Consider the following 22,329-nt stretch of genomic DNA (forward strand, 5'->3'; position numbering starts at 1 on the left):
GGACCACATAGAATGATCTGAGTACTGACTCTTTCAGTAAAGCCCACCCTATTTTAGTCCGTGTTGTGGTTTTCATTCTGGTTTTGATCCTCTTAAACTGATATTTCAGTACTAGCCGATGGTTGTGCAACATATGTTTAGAGAAGCAGCAGCACTTGTGTACGGAGCTAATCGATCTTAATATCGCAGTAATATATCTAGATTTAAACTGTTGACTTCACATGTTGGATCCTTTCTGTAGAAAAGGACAAAGGTCAACAAAGATCAACAAAAAAAAGGACAGGAACTTAGACTGACTTCCAAATGGAAGGTCTGTGGTTTCCCCCACAGCTCATCAAGGTGGGAGGCAGAGAAACAGAGGGCTGCGTGTGCATGTGTGACTTTTAGAATAAGAAAAGGGAAACCTACAAAAAGAATAGATCCCTGTCTAGAATAGAAAAGATCAAGAACCTCCCTATGAAATATATTACTTTAAGCACAATGCTGTGTGAGGAAAAGAAAGAGCTTCATTTCTCACCATCTTGCAAATTACATAAGATGCGTTTTTTTTTGTGTATGTTACAGATTTATTACGAAACATACCTGTTTTATTTTAGCTGGTGTTGTGTAATGTCGTGTGAAACTGAGCTGCAAAAGTTTTTAAAACGTTTTCCGTAAAGATGGGATTGTTTCAAGAAAAGGGCATCCACACAAAATCACAAAAAATGCATATGTGAGGCCAGATAGTGGCACTGATATGCTGCCACAGAAATACACAGCAAAAAAAAACACATGCAGCATGCGTTTCACCTTGTGCTATGTAAACTAAAGAATGTGAATTCATCTGGCATATGCCGTTATCCATGTTCATATGTTGCTAACGTTGGTAGTAGCAGAGGCTTTTGGTGTGTAAGCTGCATCATGCTCAGTCACTTCTGCAGCAAGAACGTGACTGTAATCCATCGTTGTTGTAGCTGCTGAGGGGGATTAATGCATGTGGGTTAAGGGAGAGCTGGAGCTATGGCATTTATCTTTGCGTTCTAAACATGCAAAAGAGCTGGTAGTACTTTCAGAATTACTTCATCTGGGGACTTAGTTTAAAAAAATGTGCATTTTGGAACTCTCAACTTGCTGCTTCCAAGTGAACGAAAGTCCAAGCACCTAAACTCGTCTCTGTGTAGTCATGGCCTTGATCTACGAGACCCTTTGCTCCTAAAGAGAGGGTGTGATGGTTTTTTTTAACAGGGTTTGAACATGTAATACAACAAAATAATGAGGTCATGTTTGTAATTTTAGTTATTCATTACACAGTTATGCATGATTTGAGTGTGTTATAAGATGACACCACCTTCTAAACTAAAAATGTTGCAATGCCTGAAACCACGCTGGACAGTTTAAGAGAAGGGATTAGTGAAAGGTCAGCTTAAATACAATTTCCAGTGGGCACATGAGCACATCCTAGCAAATACACAACATCCATACATTTAACATGTTACACTGTTTCTATGGATGTGTCATTTTCAACACGTGACATCACACACAGATGAAAACATCCTCTGATAACACAAGCTGATAACAACACACAGTATGATGCGACACATCCTTTTAACAAGTGCACCAAGATCATTTCAGTTTCTCAGAAATTCGTTGTGCTTTAATTGGCACCTATACAAATCTGGGGGAGAACTAAACAAGAATGAATAAGGCCACATTTAGTCTGTTATTTCTGCAAAATGCGCTTCAGAATGCTGCACATTTAGGGGTCGTAACTCTTAAAGGAATAAAAGAATGTTGTGTCCATTTTTATTAAGAGGTACTGACCACAGAGAATAGATGACTCTCTTTGCTAATGGCTCATTTTAAATACACTGCCTTGTTTGCATTTAGAGGCTTGACATTCTTTCTGCTACATCTCAGTATTGTTGAATTTTTCATGCCTTACAAAAATGTGAAAAACAAAACAATACATTTCAGCTTTGGTGCATTTCAAATTCCAAGACCAAAATGCAAATAAAATAAGATATTTACTGCAAATAAATATCTTGTTCTGTTGTATTTTACTGCCACTCTTAATGAATGCAGAAGGTGTTGACATAGCTTTAAAAGGAGAATTCTCCAGTGTATCATATCAGCAGCTTAGTCTTTTATAAAAGGACAAACAGCTGACAGATATCGTAAAGACAACAGCAGACACTGATGCATTTGTTAAGAAACCAAGCTATTTCCTTCCACTGACTATAATCATTTCAGAACAATGTGTTTAAACAAAGTGCAGTTTGTTTCTAGTTTAGAGCTGCCCCCTATATCACTAAGTAGCACATCATCCACAAAACAGCCTCTTATTCAGTCCATCCTCTATCTTAAACCTAATCTTTGGCAAATGAAGACAATATCTGTGTACACGATGTAATTAGGGCCTTGCCAAAATTAGGTTCACCATTTAAAGTGCATTATTCAACACAGTAAACCTACATAGATTCTAATTTCGTACCATATTTGTATATATTTGTATATATTGTAAAATTTTCTTTCTACACAGTTCACAGTTATCAATCTAAGGAACATATAGTGTATTCTCTTTATTTCTATGTTTGACTATATGTTTTCCTTTGTACATAAATTTGTGGTTATATAATGGAAACACTGCTAAAAGTGTGAGTAGATCCACTTCGATGCATTCACGCCTGTAAAACCCTTATTGCTCGTGTTCCTGCCAATGTTTCATTCTGAACCATATTCACCTTGGACAGAGCTTGTGAACAACTTTTAATGTTAGTGAGTGAGGCTATCCAAAGGGGACACAGTAAGTGGGAGGATATGCCAGCATATCACATTACAGGCAGATAAATACTGAGGTTATTGGTCAGTATGACATCTTTTTTGTATGGGATCAATTGTGTCGCTTTCCCTACTCACACCAAGGCCCAAGGGAGTCATGAAGAATGTCACACTAACTTTGATGTCACTTTACAGGATTTGACAACTTAGAGCTGAATCTCCAGCATGAGTAAATATTAAGTTTTTGGTTTTTCTAAGACTATCATTACAGCACTCCAGCAACGCCTTTCTTATTTAATCTACTTCTTTTATGTCAGAAAGGCCTTTGCCTCAGAATATGCATGTATTCTTTTCAACATTGAGCCAGGACCTAGCTGATTTAAATGAGGACCAGAGGCTTTCACAGACAAAAATATGATCTCTATAATAGTGTTTTCCTTGTGGAGCAGCCCAGTCTCTGAAGTTTGATGCAATCATTCCTTGGAAATGTCTTTTATAACCACATTTCACATGTCTGTGTGCAAACGGCAACCATTCCTGGGCCCCAAGGCTGCCGTCCTGGATGTTCATCCAGTGAGAATCAACATGAGAAACACACCAGCTTCAGTGTCCTCAAATGTAGAACTTGGATGAATCAGACCCTTAAAAAAAACCAAATCCTTTTCATTCTTCGCTCTCCTCCTCATCCCCCTTGGTTCCTTTACTCCAGCGTTGGAAGCAATGAACAGTTGAAGCCAGGAAGAAGCTGGTCATGATGGCCACCACAGACACAGAGATGCCAGAAAAAATGATGATGAGCAGGTCTGTTAGAGTCAGCGTGGCCTGGCATTCACGAAAGCTGTCCTTCGAGAGCTGGGTCAGGGAAACACGCCTGTCGTCCATAGGGAGCGAGCACTCCATGCCTTCCACTCCTGGACAGGAACAGAAAATAGAATTAGACAAGCTGACTACATACATTACACTGTGGTGAATAAACCATCGTTTATGCCTTTCTATGTTGATTCACAAAGCAGTCTTTCAGAAATAATATCATATATGATATCAAGCATGTATATTTTCCAGTGAGCTCCATATCTTGAGCAATCCACATTTGCACACAGTACCAGAGATCATAAGAAAAAGACATATCTGTGATGTTTGAACAGAGCCCTTTAATTCTTACAGTTAAGTCTTATAAAATATCTCAACCCTACAGGGTGAGGCAGTTTCTTTATAAGACCAGGAGCTGATTTAATAACTAAGGTCGTTCAAAAGCTCTCACTTATGAGTTAAAGTTGCAGTGTGTATACAGCACATCCACCCACAGCTTGGCTGTGGGAACGCTCTTCGATTACAGTAGAAATACTGTGTAGGGAAAGATATAGATCTATGAATAAGCTTTATTCGTGTGGTAATGTGTTTGAAATGCAGCGTAAGTATCCTTGAATTTCAGAGTCTCTCATATCAAGACCAATGATAGTGCATTGCTTGTAAATTGTTTGGATATTAAATTAAACTGAACTCAAATTGAATCTATGCTGCTCGTACCACAATGGAGTCCGTAGGAATCCAAATGTGATTAAACACGGCGTAACCACTGGTAGATCCCAAGGGGCACCTTCACAAAACTCATCTCAAGATGAAGGCATGACAAATCAGTGCGTGTTGGTCTCTCTGTTGCAGTCACTTTCACATAGCTTGTTGTTCAGACATTATTTAATCAAAGGCTATTGGATTTCAAGGGTACAAGTCCTCCGCTGAGTCTTCTTTTCCAACCAATGATATATGAGATCACTGGATCTGTGGTTCAGTTTCATCACAGATTTGTTTACTGCCATCAGCGTGTGTGTTTTGTTTCACATGCTGATATGCTAAACAGACATTTACAAAAAGTGCTCCAAACCCTCATACTGTGTCTCATAATTGTCTTTCCAAAACACTGTTAGCACAATATTCTGCAGCACATAAACTGCTGTATTTTGGCCTTGTATCGGGCTGTTTGAAACACTAGACATATGTGGGTAGAGATGGAGCTTTGAGATGTGGGTGGCTAGCTCAGCAGTCAGCACAATTTGGAGCATGTTTGTTCTGATATAAGTGCAAGAGCTTCTGTAATGATTGCCTCCAGTTAAATTTATCCAACAAACTGCCAGGGTCTTAGCGTCAGATAACATGATAAGAGAAATGTTAGAAATTTGTCATGACATGGAATTGGCCTCGATGTTCCTCTGACTGATTTGCAACAGTATCAATTAGGTTCAGAAATGAACTCTCTAAAGAGCTTCTCACATCCCGTCCAAGATTTGCTTTGGAGCAAACACAAGCTAATACTCACCAAGAATTACAGGACAGAAGAAACAAGCTCATTGAAGCTTTTAATCACGCTTAAGATTTGATGCAAAACTCTACCAACATGTCGGATTTATTGTTCTGCTGAATGTCTGCGGTGGGAACCTTTGAAAAGATATTTCTGTGATGAGTGTGTAGGTCTTTATTTTTATCACCTATGTTGCATCCCCCTTTTTTAACATGTGGATGTAAAACCTTAAAAAGGTGTTTTGTTCCATTCAGTTTAGTCATAAAATGACACAGGTGACATTGAAAATTTGCCCTTTTTAGTTGTGCTTATAAAAACAGGTCAAATATAATAAAAAATATTTATTTCAAGTATTGTAAAGAAGGGGCAAATTGTTTATGTGTCTGTTGTTAATATAAACATTTATTAAGCATTCTTTTCTTAAATGATGGGAGCCAATGGAACAAAGTCTAGCAGTGATAAAAAAAATTATTGTTTTTCTCCTATTAAATTATATGTGGACAATATAGAATATAAAAGATATTAGCAGGGTTAAACTTTGAAATTTTATTGTTTCAACATTAAATTTATTGTATAAGCTCCCTGATGGCCATTTTTATTCATAGTCATAAAAGTGAACAACCTAAACGGTTGAGCATTGCAGTTATAAAGACCTTGAACTGGCTCCTGACAACCAACAAAGTATATTAAACATCCTCATCAGAAAGCCTAAGCAGCCTTGGATCCGTGAAGAAGCAGGCCCAACGTAGGGAACAGCATCTTTTTTTTTTTAATGTACAGTATATATTGCCCTGGAGTGACACACAATGAGAACACATTGAGAGAACCAGAAACGTTGCTTGATGTTTATGGATGTAAATATGGATGTGGGTGTATTTATTTGGAAGTACTTGCACACTCAGAACTGATAATATTATGCCCAGCTGATGAATGAAATAAGTGGACTGTGATAAAGGAGAGCATGAATCTTAACATTAGCCTTTTATGCAGAAGTGGCTGCTGCCGTATAGAGGTATGTGTACAGACATTGCAGCCAGATTTTTCTTAGAGGTTCTGTTCACACTGCAGCTTAGTTCTAATTTTTTTGCCTATTTTTGATTCGTGCTGGATTTTATCTGTAGATCAATGATCCAATTTTTTTAAAATCCACCCATACCACTTTTTTATGTGGTCCTCAATCAAATACATATCCAATCTGTGGTGAAGCGACCTCTGTCTGAACGGTCATTTTGCATTTTATCCAACTTTGATATCACAGAAGTGAGACAAGCGTTATAATTCTGCACCAGTGGAAGTGGAACTTGACAACTTGCAAATGGAAAAAAGTTTTGGACTTAATATTTGGGGTGACAATTCTGTCCAAACCCAACTTGAAGATTCCCACCCTATCAGGGCTTTGTTCAAGGGTATTTCAAAACAAGCCGAGTGAGAACACACTGTAAAAGGAGAATCCTGCTGCAAGTAAGTGAGCACTTCACTTAACCTGCCATTGTCACATTCATTTCTCCTGGAATATGATGGCATTGCCAAACGTGAAACTGAAGCTTTAAATGACAGTGAAAATCCAAAATATTGTCCTTTCCATTTGTGCAAGAGATGAATGAATGATTTTCATCTCACAATTACAGCATCTACATTACTATTACCACAGGGATTTTGGTGATTGGTAAATTTAAAACATTCTTGTCAAATTTAGCTTTTTCAAGATGATTATAACATCTGAGACTAAAATCATCCCGTTAGACACAGCAGGAGTTACAGCAGGGTCACATTCATTATTTATCAAAATAGTCAGGACACAGCACACATCCTATTTAAGGATACAACACCAATAATAATTTAAAAAAAAAAAAAAAGAAAAAAAGAAAAAAAAATGAACACATTTTTACTTTTCTATACTTTACAAATCTCCATGACACCTTGCAGTATCATGGAAATTCACAGGATTATTAAAGTCAGCATAATAGTGTAACAGGGGAGAAACACCTGATTTTCCATGTCTTTTGTACCCAAAGCACCTTGTAAAATTTGAAATATTAGAAAGTCATTACATTTAGGAAAACGTCATGGTTGCTCCAGATTACCCCAATCCCAATGTTTGTCACAAATCTACCCTGTCTGCTTTGCAGGGGGATCTGTCCCATCAGCAAAACACATAAAATGCTGCAGATTGTCAGCTCAAAAATAATGGTTTTTCTTTGATATAGATAAAAGTCTTCACACTTCTTCTTTCTTTTGTTTAAGAAAAAATTTAAAAATTTGTGGATACAACTTGAACCTCAAATACACAACATGTAAGTTTGTTGTAACTGTACAAAATAAAATATGCAGGATTTTTAAGGATATTTAGAAGCTCTCCAGAAGCTAAAACTACTGTTACACAATACATGACTCAGATTGGCATTGCTTGAAAGAGGGAATTACTGAACAGCTGTAGTATTTGATAAAAAAATTAAATTAAATTAAAAAAAAGGTCCCTGCTGGCGCAAACGCTAGAAATGACAGTTGTAAGCTGTTCATGGCAAAGGATGTCCAGTGTTTTAGTAAATGTAACTTCAGATTAGAGATGCAGGAAATTGAAACTTTAACTATTACAGAAAATGACAGACTGTGAGCCGCTCACTGGGTGAAACATCAGCATCTGGACAGGTGAAATCCCTGTTTATTTTTAGGAAGTTATGGATGAAGGTGCAGGTTTGTGTTAAATGTTATCTTGTCTCGGCTGTCAGAAGCAATCCCTGCTGTGAGAAGAGTTTATGCTCTTCACATCAGAACACTGTCAAATGGATTAAAAGCTTCTTTTTCCAGATGCTGCTAAACACATGAATGCCTTCATCAGGAACACCGTTTTCAGACTTTTTTTCACCACACTACATTTTAAATATGGTCTGTTTCTTACTTGACCAAATTAGATTATTTTCTACATTTAAATATTTAAGCAAAATAGACTCAAGCTTAGCTTGTTTACAAACTTAAATTTGCAAAGCTTAAAATGCATTAAACTCCATTTCTATTCATCTTATATATCTACAGTGCTAATGCTGCTCCTTCCATCTCACTAATACATGCAGCACTGCAATGGTGAAAATTTGCTACACTCAAAACCATTGTACGTTAATTAGTGTTCTGTAAGTTTTCTGTCCCACCTTTATGATTGGTATGTCATGATGGTAACACAACATGCATTTTGTATCTTCGTATTACATCACTGAGATGTGACAAAACAAAAACTGTCTCTGGTAGTGACTATAGAAAACAATAGATTGACAAGAACACAACTTTTTTCTTTGTTTTGCCAGTATTAGTTTTACTTAGATCCAGTGATTTTTGTATGTCTGTATGTGTCGTCCTACATTATCAGCTGACAACTAGTATTATTGTGTGGATTTCTCATGATGGCATCTGAAAAAGGAAATGCTGTTGCTTTGCCATGTAATCTACCACAATCTGTGGTAGATTACATGGCATATTAGATTAATGCTGGACTTTAACATTTTCTAAGTGCTTCAAAATGTATTTATTATCAAACTATTTTTTTTTTTCCTTTTCAGTCATTTAGAGATTTACTTTAAATTTTATGATAAGCACCCTGATGATTAAATAGCCTAATGAAGCCACTGGTCGTTGCACTATAACTTAAGAAAGAAGGAGACCTAAAAACCAAAAGAAAACTTAACTGTGACAATAAATATTTCTTCTTTTTCACAAGATAATCATGGTTGTCATACCGTTGGCTAGCCTACTACAACATACAGAGAAGCTTAGATTATAACACACACTCGAGAAGAAAGATTCTTCTCTCAGTGGTGAGAACACTTTGATTCTAATATACTTTTATTCTAATATACCCTCACATTCTGTATGTAGTGCTACATTAGAATTCAAAATATGTTGTATTCACTCTTTCAGTTTTAAGAACTTATTAAGAGTCTCTGAAATTTTTGCAGGAAAACATTCACAGACTTTTTTTTTCTTTTTGCACTTACACATCCTCTTTATGTCCCTTCATTATGGCCTTGATGTAGTTAACTTATCCATGTTTTTGTCATATGCAGCTCAGTGTAACACAGTGGGTATGGTTACATAATGTTTTTTAATTCGAAAATAATACAAAATTAAATCAATTAACAGTATTCTCCTACAAGTTTACATGGTAATAATAATTCCAAATGGAGGTTCACATGAAACATGTCCTTAGTTAATACCGCTTTAGAAGGGTTCTGATTGGACAGAGGGCACTTGTTACGTATTGACGTCTACCAGAAATAAACAGAGTTGACTCCGTGCTTCTTGTCTTTACGGTCGTAACTTGGGAAATACAAAATAAGTACCCATTTTGCAGCAATTTTGATAATAATTTTGAGAAAGAAAATAGACAACCGAAGACGGGAGGCCAAAGAACACGCAGAATTGGGACGAGACAATGTAACGAGAATGAGCAGAACGCCCCGAATTAATTTAGAGAGGAATTAAGGTTTACATGACAGAGGAATTAAACAGTTTGAAATTAATAACCAGCCGCTTACTTCAGAATTAAGTTTAATCCTGAACAGACTTTTGCATTAGGAATCAGGTGTTTACATGGTCATTTTTTGTCAGTTTAAAGCTAAATTAACTTTTATTTGGAATTAAAGACGAATTTAAACTCCCAAGTATCTTTGTTTCTGCTTTATTTTAATCCATCTATCCATTCATTTTCTTAACATCTTAGTCCAATTAAGGGTAGCTGAGAAGTGGGAGCCTATCCCAGGAATCACTGAGAGGCAGGGTACACCCATCGCAGGGAATGGCCTTGTCATCACTCTTAAAAATCACTCTTAATTATTACCTTATAGTCAGGTCCATATACATTTAGACACTGACAGAAGTTTTGTTATTTTAGCTGTTTGCCAAAAAATATTTAAGATACAGTTCTATAATCAACATGGCAAGATGTTCAGACTTTTAGCTTTAATTTAAAGGTATTCAGACCCAAACAGAAGGAAAGATTGGGGAATTATAACTCTTTGATACGTAGCAACTTTTTTAAGGAACCAAAGGTAATCAGACAGTTAACCTACACACTACCAGTCAAAGGTTTGGACACACTTTTCCATTAAATCCAACGGAAAAGTGTGTCCAAACTTTTGCCCAGTAGTGTATTTTATAGGCTTCATAGACAATTCCCTCATGCATCCATCAGCAGTCAAGCAAGTAAAAGGCATGGAGTCATTAAGAAGATGTGGTCTTTCTGTTTGTAATCTGATGCAGTGAACATACAACATGCAGTCAAAGGAGCTGTCAATGGATGTGGAAATGATCATCCTTTGTCTGAAAAAAAAAAGCAGAAATGCTAGGAGAGACTAAATGACCAATATGGTACATTACATTCTGGCAGAAAGTGAATGCACTGGTAAGCTTGGGAACCCAAAAAAGGTCTGGATGTTGTCAGCAGAGTCCAGAGGGGAATTCTCTTCAAGATCCTTTCAATAGTTGTGAAAAAAGTTTGACAGTTTGACCCAAGCCAAGAACTTTCCAAAAAGTAGGTGTATAAGTTTCTAATTTTACCATAAAGACAAGAGGACATGAGGACAAATACAATGGATTCACAAAAAAGTCTGAATAATTAATCTATCTCAACAATAAAAAGTCCAGGTTTGATTTTACAAAAAAAAAAAAAAAAAAGAACATCTAAAGAAGCCAGTTCTGTTGTGAAACAGCTTCCTTTGGGCAGACACACAAAAATCAACATGGAACTGAATTATAGGAAGGTGGTATGGAGAACAGCTTTTTTTCCAAATTCACCCTATCTTCTGTAAAAAAGCAGAGGCAGTTAGATGCCATAGACATGCATTGCCTCCAACGGTTCTGGGTCACTGGTGATTTTTGACGATGTGACAGCAAACAGAAGCAGGTGGATGAAATCTGAAGTTTAAGGGGTTTACTTTCTGCTCAGGTTGAGCAAAGGTGATTGGATGTCATGTCGCAGTACCGATGAACAATGACCCAAAACATACTGCGAAGATCAGATCTCAACCCGACTGATCATGAATTTCAGAGAGGGGGTACACGGAAAGACCCACACACAGGCAACAACTAAAGATGGCAGCAGTAAAGGTTGAGCAAAAGATCATGGAGGAGGAAATCCGGTGTTAAGTGACGTTCATGGGTTTCAGACTTCAAATGATTCTTAACAAAGTATTAAAAATAAACATTTGTTTAAAGTAATGTTGACTGGAATAAGGACATTGCATAAAATTAGTTGCAATTCCTAATTGTAAGATATTTTTGTTTGACCCCTGGAATTAAACCTGAAAGTCTGCACATCAACTTAATTTTAGTTTAGTTTATTTCAAATCCAAAAAATGTGGTGGCACACAGAACCAAATGTCAAAACCATGAAAATTGTGTTCCTGTCCAAATATTTCTGGGTCTTTTATTTTTTACTAACAAGTAAAGCGATTGTTTTCACTTGCATAAACTGCTTAGCAGCAGAAACTGTTTGATATTCATTACTAGCTATAAAAGGTCAAACTTTTAATGGGCATCACATATTTTATTGTTTACTTATCCAAATACTGTTTTATAGTTAAGGCCCACTATATATTAAATCAAGATAGAAGAATTGTGACCTTTAAATTAACAATATACATCTTTCAGGTGATTACAGTCAGACTTCTATTTTTATCTTAACAGATATTTTTGTTTAATGGAATCGGCCTTAACACCAAACCCTTCTCGGGAGCAGGCAATGGTCTGCCAGGCCAGGTTCCAGGGCAATGAGTTGCCTTTTTACTTTTCAAGAAAGCAGAAATATGCCCAATCTGTGTGATACGCACATATTTTACAAGCATGCAGCCAGTGTCTGAATGCTTTATTTCCTGGCTTAATGATTTACATTTAACATCAAACCAACAAGGAAAAGATAACAGCAGCAGAAGTGACCATAGCATGAAAATGTGACACAATTTACAAAAAAAAAAGGAAAAAAAAAAGTCAGTCTGATTGATTACTACACACTCTTTCAGATAAGGCCATGTATGCATGACTTTTTTCAGGATTAGACCTTTGTGTATTATACAAAATGTGTTTGTGCATATGCACAAAAGAATTAAAACAGAAGATTTGTACATTTGTCTACTTTATTGTCATTTTTCCCTCTTTCTATTTAATTCATTTAATTTTTTTAATTTGTTTTCTAGGCTTCCTGCACCGCAAGTTTTTTTTTGTTTGTTTTTGTTTTTTAAAGATGTTTTAGTGAAAGCAATTTAAAGTGTCATGTAAAAATAATTTTGCCTTGCCTATAGGGTGTTAAAAATGAACATATTTATCAAACACCGACATAATCATCTAGACTAAAATTCACAAGTAGCACTGACCAAGGACCAATCAGCCATATCGAAAATTAAAAGATCAAATGAGTTAAAAGAAAGTAATCAGAATGTTTTGGGAGCATCTCTTAGTATAAGGCACGAGTTAGATGCCGTCTAAACCGTTTGGCTTTTCCTGACATTCTACTTTACAGGAGAAGTATAATCTCAGCAGAGCAAACTTATGTAAAATAGTGATTAAAGCACTAAAGCTTCTACTTGTTGACTTATAAGATTTGCAAGCACGCAGTTTGACTTCAGATCTAATGTTTTTCTTTACTTTCTCCTTAGTCTGTGTAACATTACCACTTGTCACTTGAAAGAACAAAGCTAGCATCATCTTACATACCTCAAGAGAGCCACTAGATAATAAACTAACTAAACTGATAATACTATTTTTATAACAGATAAAAGCACACACTGTTTGAATTTTGGTAGGGCATTTACTTACATCTTTTAGCCTAGTTGTTGTTATTAGTGAAACCTGATGACAACACTATGAGTACCAGGAGTTCTGATCAGGTCTTGAGTGTGAAATGTTTGTTATGTAGGTGGAAGACATATGAACAGGATGCGCAAGATTTTTTTTTTCCTGTTAATAGTTTGGTTCATATTATACAGGTGTGCGCCACCACTTCCAACCAAGAAGGATATGAATGAGTGCACAAATCAGCACTTATCAGTTCTTTTATGTATGATCCACCAGAGCCTAGAGTACAGACAATGGGAAGGTGTCTTGGAAAATGAAAAGGACAGACAATACAAACTCCTTGTGCTTTTTCCGGCTTGCTTTTAGTAAGAGATGTATCATCTGAACAGAGTCCCCTTTCTAAAACAGAGGTTGATTAGGCCTTGAGTAAAGTTCAAAGCTTGTTCTTGTTGATCCTGTAAGTGTCTAAGTGAGCTTATTATTGCTTTGTGTTATGTTTCATGTTTGGTTTTTAACTGCCTGCAAGGCTACTTGACACTGCTGAGTTGCAGCTAGGAACACATTGAGGAACACATTCATCTAATATAACCCAAAACGACAATTATCAGACCTAGCTGTGTCTTCAAGATTGTACAGCTATACTGATAAACCTTTGTCTTATGCATTCAAACACAGCATGTCATTCTACCATTTTTGTCTACAGCACGATTGTTGTCACAAACACCTCTTGTAAGCAGTCCTATGGTTATATTTGGTTAATTAGTACACCTTATTTCATGACCATTATAGAACGGCATAATGGTGTTGTGTGTATTGGTTATAGTGAAGCCAGAAAATTAAAAGATGTCATGCTTGCTCAAGAACCTCCTATTTTCACCTTAGGTATGTTGGATGATCTCAATAGAACCAGATTATTATCAACTCACCACTTAGTGGTGTGCAATATTGAAAGATTTCATATTGATCCAATACTAAGTAAATAAATGGCTAGTCTTGGCAATACTAACATGATACCAATAATAAGGATGTCAAAATTATTGGATTATTGCAAAGCATTAAAGCTGAAAATGCAACGAATAAACAATGAAGTTATTACACATGTCTTAAAAGTTAGAATTTGGCACCCTCCCTGAGAGAGAAGCTGATGGCATGGGCAGGTTAGTAGTGACTAAGGTTAACCAAACCCATCACAAATCACTTTATCATCCTTATTTATGACATTTGGGAAAAGAGTTCTGAAATTAGATGTCCAGAAACAACATTATTACTTGAACCATTTTTAAAAATAAAACTCCAGCATTGTGATTGGAGAGCAGCTGATTATTGGCATTTAAAAAAAAAAGGAAAGGTATCACAACAGTGGAGCTAATCCATAAAAAACACTTTATCCACCTTATCATCACTATCATTCTGATAGTTTTCAAGAATTACAATAATATATCAATGTTATGATTGATCAATATCAACACCAATATTGGTATCAATATTTGGATCAATCCACCCACCACTACCTGTTATTTAATGATTTTAGAGTGCACAGAGAAAATACCAATCACAATACTTCAAAAAAAAAAAAAAAAAAAATTCATCTATCTGATGTCTTCGGCAAAGAGTCATAAAAAGATTAAATTTAACTTTTAACTTTAAATCCAAAGTTAGTCTATGTCACTTTTGAGCCCTGAGACTCTGTATTCCTGGCTTGTTGTGATACTATAGTGGCATAAATTATGTACATTTCCGAAGCCATTGCTGCCCAGAAGCATGCTGAGGATACAGGGAATGCATCACTGAGAAAATCTAAATACATTTTTAAATGAATATAAACATGTCAGTTTAAATAAGAAAAAAAAAACAAAAAAACACTCAGATAATGGGATTGCTGTTGAGTCTAATTACTCTTGCATGCATACCATGTACACATTGCAAAGGCTGTCCTAATCACAACAGAAAAGATGGAACTTATTTGTAAACAGTTGGTACCAATTGAGTACTGGCTAAATTATTCAATTTTGTTGTTTGATTGACATAACAGGTCAAATGGAAAAAAGTACATTTCCAAATAAATAAAGCATATTCTCATGTCACAATACCCGTTCCACATTGCAACCATGGCTCAGCAAAGCTACAATTTAGTCGAGTCATACCTGCACATTTACTGTTTGTAAAAAACACTTATTTGTTGCAATTTTTGCTGTTCATAAACTACTTTAAATACCTTTGCAATCACAAAAACTTGGGTTTTAGTGCAGTTTAAGGTCCAGAAATGCAACACGTCTTCACACTATCAGGTATGTCTGCCCACACAGATGTTACAGATGTAACTGGACAGACAGCTCAGATGGGTGATGGATTACATTTAGGATTACAGCTAGTCAACAGGATAGGCTGTCTCCTGTCTTAGCTGTGATTGATCTACCTTACAGTGGCAGGCTGATATCGGAGGCATGTTTCTCCTTCCTCCCTCAACACCACAGTGTTGGTCTAGATTGATCTCTGCACCACTCGCTTCCCCATCTGCAAACCCATGCAGGAATTGGAATTCATTTGGTCTTGAAACTCTGGTGTCCTGGCACTTTTGCGCATTACTACTTTAACTGTAATGATGATTTTCATTATTGTTCTATTCCTACATTATTAAACTATAAGTACATGCCACTCTAGTCCTATACACAATAGATATTAAATATAATAATGTAATCATTTGAATGTGTGAGAATGATTAACCAAAGTCTGAAAGAAAAATGGTGAGATCCATCCATGAGAAAGTGCGGTGATGAGAACAAATTTTGTGAAATGAATTAACAAAATAACAAGCATTGATGGGATACAGATGGTGAATGACTCAAAAGGAAATTCCGTTTTTGAAACAATCCACTAGCGTTGTATGAAACAGTATTTTCACTGCAAAGACTTAATTGTCAAACAATCTTGTTCGCAGATAAAAGAAATTATGGGTAACAAGCAGTAACTGGTTGACTGTTTATTTGTTTTCAGCTTGTGTTGTACCATTTATCATGCTACTGCAACCTAATAGACAGGTTTTTGTTATCGGTGTTTCAAATAAACCCAAAGAAGTATCTGTCAGGGATGATGCTGCACACTATCAGTATAATCATGCATTTGGCTTTTTGCCTTTTATTTCTGACACTGGCAGATTATCCCTCCCTGCTTGTGTATGTTGAGAAGCTGATGCTATCACTTTCTGTAATTCTGTCCACCTTTTCCCACTCCTCTCTCCCTTGCCAGTGCTATCTCTCTCACATCCCAACTTTAAATAAACGTCAAATTAGGCCAAGATAAAACAAGCTGTCAGCCTGTGTTAATGGAACAGATATTTTTTTCATCACATACCCATGTGTGGTAAAGATAGCAAGAGCAGTCATATGGAACAGTGTAGCATAGTATGCTTGCTAGGGAGGAGCCGGTCTGTGGAGTCATTTTTTTGGGGATGTTTTTGCAGTGTAATAACAGGTCACCAAGAAGCAACTCGATAGGCTGTGAAGGAAAATTCAGCCTTTGGCCAAGCTATCACATTAACTGCTACTATGTAGGAAAACTGTTCAGGTCATGACTAGTGTTGATACCAAAGCTACAGTGCGCCTCCCATCTCCCATGAGAAACTGGCCTGGCCTGCCCTGTAGGCAGCTCTAGCTCCAATTACCCTGGCCAATGTGCCGTAGAACTGTGTCAGTCTGAATTAAACATGGCCTTTGTTCATCCTTAACCCAAGAGCACTGGAGACAGCAGTGGATCATGTTTACAATCATCCTTGCATTGAAACATTTATGAACCTGATTGGTGACAACAAAAATGCCAAGAAATGGATATTAGTTTTCTGATGACTATATTTAAATGAAGAAAATCTCATTTGTAAAGTTTCCAAGCTGTACCTTAGACATTACTTCATTTGTCTACTATAAATGAAAAAACAGCCATCTCACCGCCTGGGACACACCACCATACCCCACACAACACACACAACTTAAAAATGTTGAATATCAAGTATCTTCCTATCACTTATCATTCTGACCTGCAGTAATCAAAGTAATGCAAACAGAAAAGTCTGCTCCACCATGAACTAAAAATCATGGGGGAAATCAAGACGTGAAAAATGAAAAGGGAATTGGATTTACAGCCTGGGCTTTGCAGCTGCTACATTATGCAGGCATCGAGAGAGGAGGCCATAAATATCTTGAGAAATCTTAAAACACCAGACTTATTTGTTTTACTTTAGTTCCTTTTTTTAAAACCAGTTTAAGATTCTTTGCCATTTTTACACTTGCATGTAATTTATATAATTTATTTCTTTTGTCTTTAAGGTACGACAGCTGAATAATTGTACGAGAATGCTTATAGAATAATTCTGCTTAGTCTTGATGAAAGTTTTGAAGGTGAATCCCAACATTTGAAGGAACAAGCATGTTTGTCATACTGTGTTCCAGTTCTTTTCTTCAAATTAGAGCCCTAAACATTTATGTAGTAATGAGGAGGGTTTAAATCTTTGTAATAGTTAGTGCTTCAGCTTTACAGCAGTCTCACAAATAGCAAGTTGTTGTCTTTCAATCTGCAGTTTCCCCCTCCCAATGTTTTAGTCTATCTATCAAAGTATCATTGGGTATTATATTAAACATTTCCACCAAAATGTTCCAAGCATGTGTTCAATGTGAAGGTAACCCCTTTTTCAGATTAGATAAAGTAAATCATGTTGACCTTTCCTGGAAATGTTTCTTTGCCCTACAGATTAACATAAAAATTCCACGTTAGATGCTTCTTCATACTAAACCAAATGTTATTTTGTTTAGTTTGAACAGGATATTGAAGATCTATGTTTGTCCTTATTTTGCCAGAGCACACTCATGAATGGTTATTAAATGTTAAATCTACATAGCTGGATTTAACCTAGTCAGATTAAGACATAGGAAAATGCATGCTTACACTCGGGAAAGTACAGATTGATACTTTTTTATATTTATTGGTCGTAAATTTTATCAAATGACAGTACTCAACACAAAACCAAAGCATGGAATTATGTTGCTGTCTCAGTTTTCTCCACATAGTTTCACAGCTCTTCAGCTGCAAACATTTACCATCAGTTCACTGTGCAGTCATTAGTTCAATCAAACTGGTTGCAAAATGCAACTTCATGTGCTTTCAGGAGCATTTGAGTTTTGACTTTAACATATTGCTATTTACAATACATAATGTGGAATTGTTAAATAGAAAACATATTTTAATTTCTATTGTGGTCTTGGCTCTAAGAAATGGATTTTTACCAGACTGAACCAAAATTTTATTGGATTTGTAGTTTGACCAAAGGAAATCAGAATGCAACACCCACACAGCTTTGTTAATTGATTTTTTTTATGAAGAGATTTTGCTAAAACACCCACACTGATGATGGTGGTTAGGGTTGATACATATTGGAAAGCTGATAAAGTCAAGCTCATTCACTAATGAGTGTCCATCTGTTATTGTGTAACCACTTCAAATACAGTATGCCAGAGAATAGGTCATAGCATTTTTGAGAGCAATTGAGAGCTCTGTCATTACATTAATTAGGTCTGGCAGAAAGATGGCTGCACGTGTGAACCAGCCCTGTTTGCAAATCCAACTCAGCATAAGCTGCTCTGCTCTTTTACCTTTCCCATTCTGTTACTGTGAAATATTTTTAAGTAACATTCATATTGGTCACATTTATATTTTGTAATCAGATTTAGGACTTGGCATGAACGTCTGCTGATACGGATAGATTCTCCTTAAAAGAATAAATCATGAACTGGGGATATATACAGTAGGCTAGTGACCCTTTGTAAATGTGCAGTGACAGAAAATCTAATTCTGCTCTGTAACGTTTATGCAGAGGGACAAATTGCATTAATCTTAGTTTTTAACTGTGTTCCCAATTTTCAGTGTCATTTGCACTGGAAGGCAGTTTCAAGGAAACCTTGTGCCCAAATAAAAAATAAAATAAGTGATAGACATGTGTTTAAAGTTTTACAAAATGTTAAACAATCTGTTCATCCTTTTTTTAATGAGCATGGCTCTGTACATGTTGATCCAAGCTGGCAGACGTGTGTAAGAGGCCATAAAGACAGCACACACTGATGGGGTAGTAAGAGACACATATGAGGTGAGATGGGCATTACTAACACAATTTGTTAGTGCATATACTCTGGGGCCTCTTAGCAGGCATGCCAGCAGCTTGGCCAGGCGTTTGCCTTCCCTTTTTGTTGTTGATGTCTGCCTTGCCAGAGCTGCTAATGCAATTCATTATCATTTGGAATGGACAACACTTCGAAGTTGTGATTAATGCATTTCCAACATCTAGCAGGAGGAAGTGAAAATTCCAGCCACTTTATTAGCGTTGCTTCTGCAAAGACCCAAACTTGTCTGCCTTGGGTTGGATGACAAAAGATGTGAGAGGAAAGCGAGGGCAGAATCGATGGTAGAGAACACTGTGGCCTGATTGTATAGAGAGTTTGCTCTTATGAGTTGTCAGCAGTTTGCAACAGTAAGTGTCCAGCCAGTTTTCAGTAGTAGCTGATTGATAGCTTCTGTAAGACAGACCCAATCAGGATTTTTTTTTTTTTTTTTTTTTTTTTTTATATTGTGTAAAATTGAAGCATTTGATACTCCAAAAATCCAACGGAATGGTATCAATGGTAGCAATTCTTCACTCAGAAAAAAGATGGCAAATTGAAATCAATTTTTTGGCAAGAATAAAATTTATAGTACATCTAAAATGTATATACTGATTTAAACATTATGAAAGCACGTGTTAAGAGTCATGTGTGACTGAACTGTCAGATCTATTTAGTTTTGCTTCTCTGCTCCAGTGTCCTAGTTTGCACTCATGAGACAACTGCTGTCTGTGTCCATTGCAAGGACACAAATAGTCTTTGACATATAGTTTACCTTAAGTTAAATGTTTGTGTAGACTATCCTACTAAACAAAACACAGTCATAAACTAGAGTTATCTAGAAATAAATTACTCCTAATGTGATAAAAGTGAAATAAACAATCATCTGAGTGATTTGAATGTGCTGATGTTTGGCAGGAAATCTCTTGCACCCTATTTTAAAATCCAACTAATTTTAACCGCGGTGTAATTAATGCAGCTGATGGAACATAGTGACTCTTCTTTGTCTTATTTTGTTCCACAAATAAGCATGCACGCAAATTGCTTTGTAGAACCACCAAAATATCCATCCTGTTATATAACACAACCCTCCTAGCTAGATCACAGTGGTAGATGGAGTGTGTGAGAATAAAAACCCACATGGATAAAGCAAGAAAACACACAAAACTGACAAAATGGTTATATTCTCATTGGTGCTAGAAGGATTTTGAAAGAAAGAAAAAAACAAAGGTCATTGCGTTGTCATGTTGCTGCTTCAATGCACCCAAAAAATGCTAAGTTTTAGATCAATATAATCCCCAAATTGATCAGTCTTGCCAATGTTCCACATAGAGATAAACGAGTTGCTTAATGTCTTTTTAGGTAATGAATGCTGTTGAATTTAGACTTAGTATCATATGAAAGTGATTTAATTTATTAATAAAGCATGCCTGTCACTTTCAAACAAGTGGTATTGTCTCAGATTACACACTCAGTCTCACACATTATGGGCTGTGGGGGTGGAGAAAGACACAGACCAAATTAGAACAAGGGAGAGGGAGGGGGTTTCCTCTCCAACAGGGAAAACACAAATAGACAAGAGAAATATTAAAGCAATGGATTTACCATGTTACTGCTGAATGTCGTAGTCAGATTTATTTGGGTCAAACACATAGAACAAATGGCTCAGCTGTCATTACTTACCATTTGGAAGCTTGTGACTGTTTTCCATAAGCCATTCAAACAGGCTGGCAAAGTTGCAATTGCATACCCAAGGGTTACCCTCCAGTCTCACCACCCGCAGTGAGGGCAACTGACTAAGTGCCCCCACCTTTAGGGTAGATAGTGCATTACGTTCCAGTTCAAGTTCTCGCAGAGAGGTGAGGCCCAGGAAAGCATCCTCACTCACCATGCTCAGGTAGGGGTTGTTTCCCAGTCGTAACTTGATCAAGCTCCTGGACTCCCCAAAAGTGCCCTTTGGGATTTCAGTTAGATTGTTGCTACCCAGGTCCAGAAAGACCAGCCTGGAGGAAGTGCTAAGGGTACCGGGTTCTATGTGGGACAGGGAGTTGTTCCGGAGATCCAAATAGACCAAGTCACTATACAGAACCAGAAAATCCGAGGGGATGCGGGGTATCCAGTTGTCAGCCAGCAAAAGCCTGCGGACATCCAGGGGAATTTCATCGGGTAGACGGGTCAACCCACGGCCACTGCAGTCCACAGTGTGAGGATCTGGGCACAGGCAGGTTGCTGGGCAGTTTTCCCCCCGGGTCCATAAGACAAAGGACAGCAAGATGAGGATAGGTTGAAGCCAGCAGACACATGGCAACATGGTCAAGAGGGTGAAAAGATGAAAGGGAGAAAAGGCTTAGGTTTAGGACAAAAGAGGGTAAGGTGGGGAGGGGATAACAAGAGGGTGAGGGTCAGAGGGCAGGAGATCGGGACAAGGGAGGGGAAGGGATGAGTGATGGGGGTGGAAAGGATCAATCCCCCTGAATGAACATCCTGACGTTATGGAGATGGATTTCTAGAAGAGCTCAGAAATTGTGAGATGACAGAGCAGCAGCGAAAACAGTTTTCCGAGAGATCATGTAGCAAGCTAATAAGGTAGAACAGCAGCGTGCCTGCTTTGAATGAGCAGAAAGAGGGAGATAGTAAGCAGGGAGAAACACCAAGTCGAACACAGAGGGGAGGGTGGATTATGAGAGGTAAATAGAAACGAGCGAGCTTGGAGTGAAGAGAATTGGGGGAAACAGAGAAGGGAGAGGGGGATTGTGGAAGAAGCTGTGTCCACCACACAACCCCACAGATGGTCTGGCGGCAGTGACAGACAAAGACAAAGAAGACTCTGAGACAAAATGATATATGAAGCTGTGATTCAAGCATGACAAGCAAAGAGTAACATCGTTACATTCCTCCATTAGTCCGAGGTCTCTGTGCAGAAAAGCCTGTCGGTCTGAAGAGAAAGAGTGTGATGCTCTCAGAGCATCGCTCAAGTGTGTAGTGATGTTGCCTCCCACCCCCTTAATTTCCCCTCACTATCTTCCAATGCCCTGCAACATGCTGTAAAAGCACAGCACGGCTCAGTGTTCCTCTGTCCAGCTCTGTTTCAAGGCTGCGTGACAGAAAATCCAAATGTCCAGGCAGGAGCCTCGTGGATGTAGGTTGCAGTGCTGAACTGCACACAGCCATGCCAATCCAATGTCTGCCTCTGAATCTACCACGGTTTATCTCATGCCCTCTCCCCTCTCCTTATTTTCAGGGAGGCGTGCCTGAACCACACTGTCAACATGTGATGTCACTTCCTACACAGAAAAAAAATTATTGGTTCTGCTTAAAGTTCTGCTTTAAAAAAAAAAAAAAAAAAAAAAAAAAAAA

The 22,329-nt window shown here is 37.3% G+C and overlaps 1 protein-coding gene across 1 annotated transcript; it reads right to left on the bottom strand.

The window, feature by feature from the left end:
- Window positions 1–3,248: 3,248 nt before the first annotated feature.
- lrrc38b (leucine rich repeat containing 38b) lies at window positions 3,249–21,283 on the bottom strand (the record flags this gene model as incomplete). Its single annotated transcript, XM_079242490.1, has 2 exons — window positions 3,249–3,668; window positions 20,656–21,283. The coding sequence occupies 2 exons, from the start codon at window positions 21,281–21,283 to the stop codon at window positions 3,421–3,423; spliced, it is 876 nt and encodes a 291-aa protein (XP_079098616.1). The 3' UTR covers window positions 3,249–3,420.
- Between the last annotated feature and the right edge of the window lie 1,046 nt (window positions 21,284–22,329).

The sequence above is a fragment of the Telmatherina bonti genome (genome assembly GCF_933228915.1).
Source record: "Telmatherina bonti genome assembly, chromosome: 6".
NCBI lineage: Eukaryota > Metazoa > Chordata > Actinopteri > Atheriniformes > Telmatherinidae > Telmatherina > Telmatherina bonti.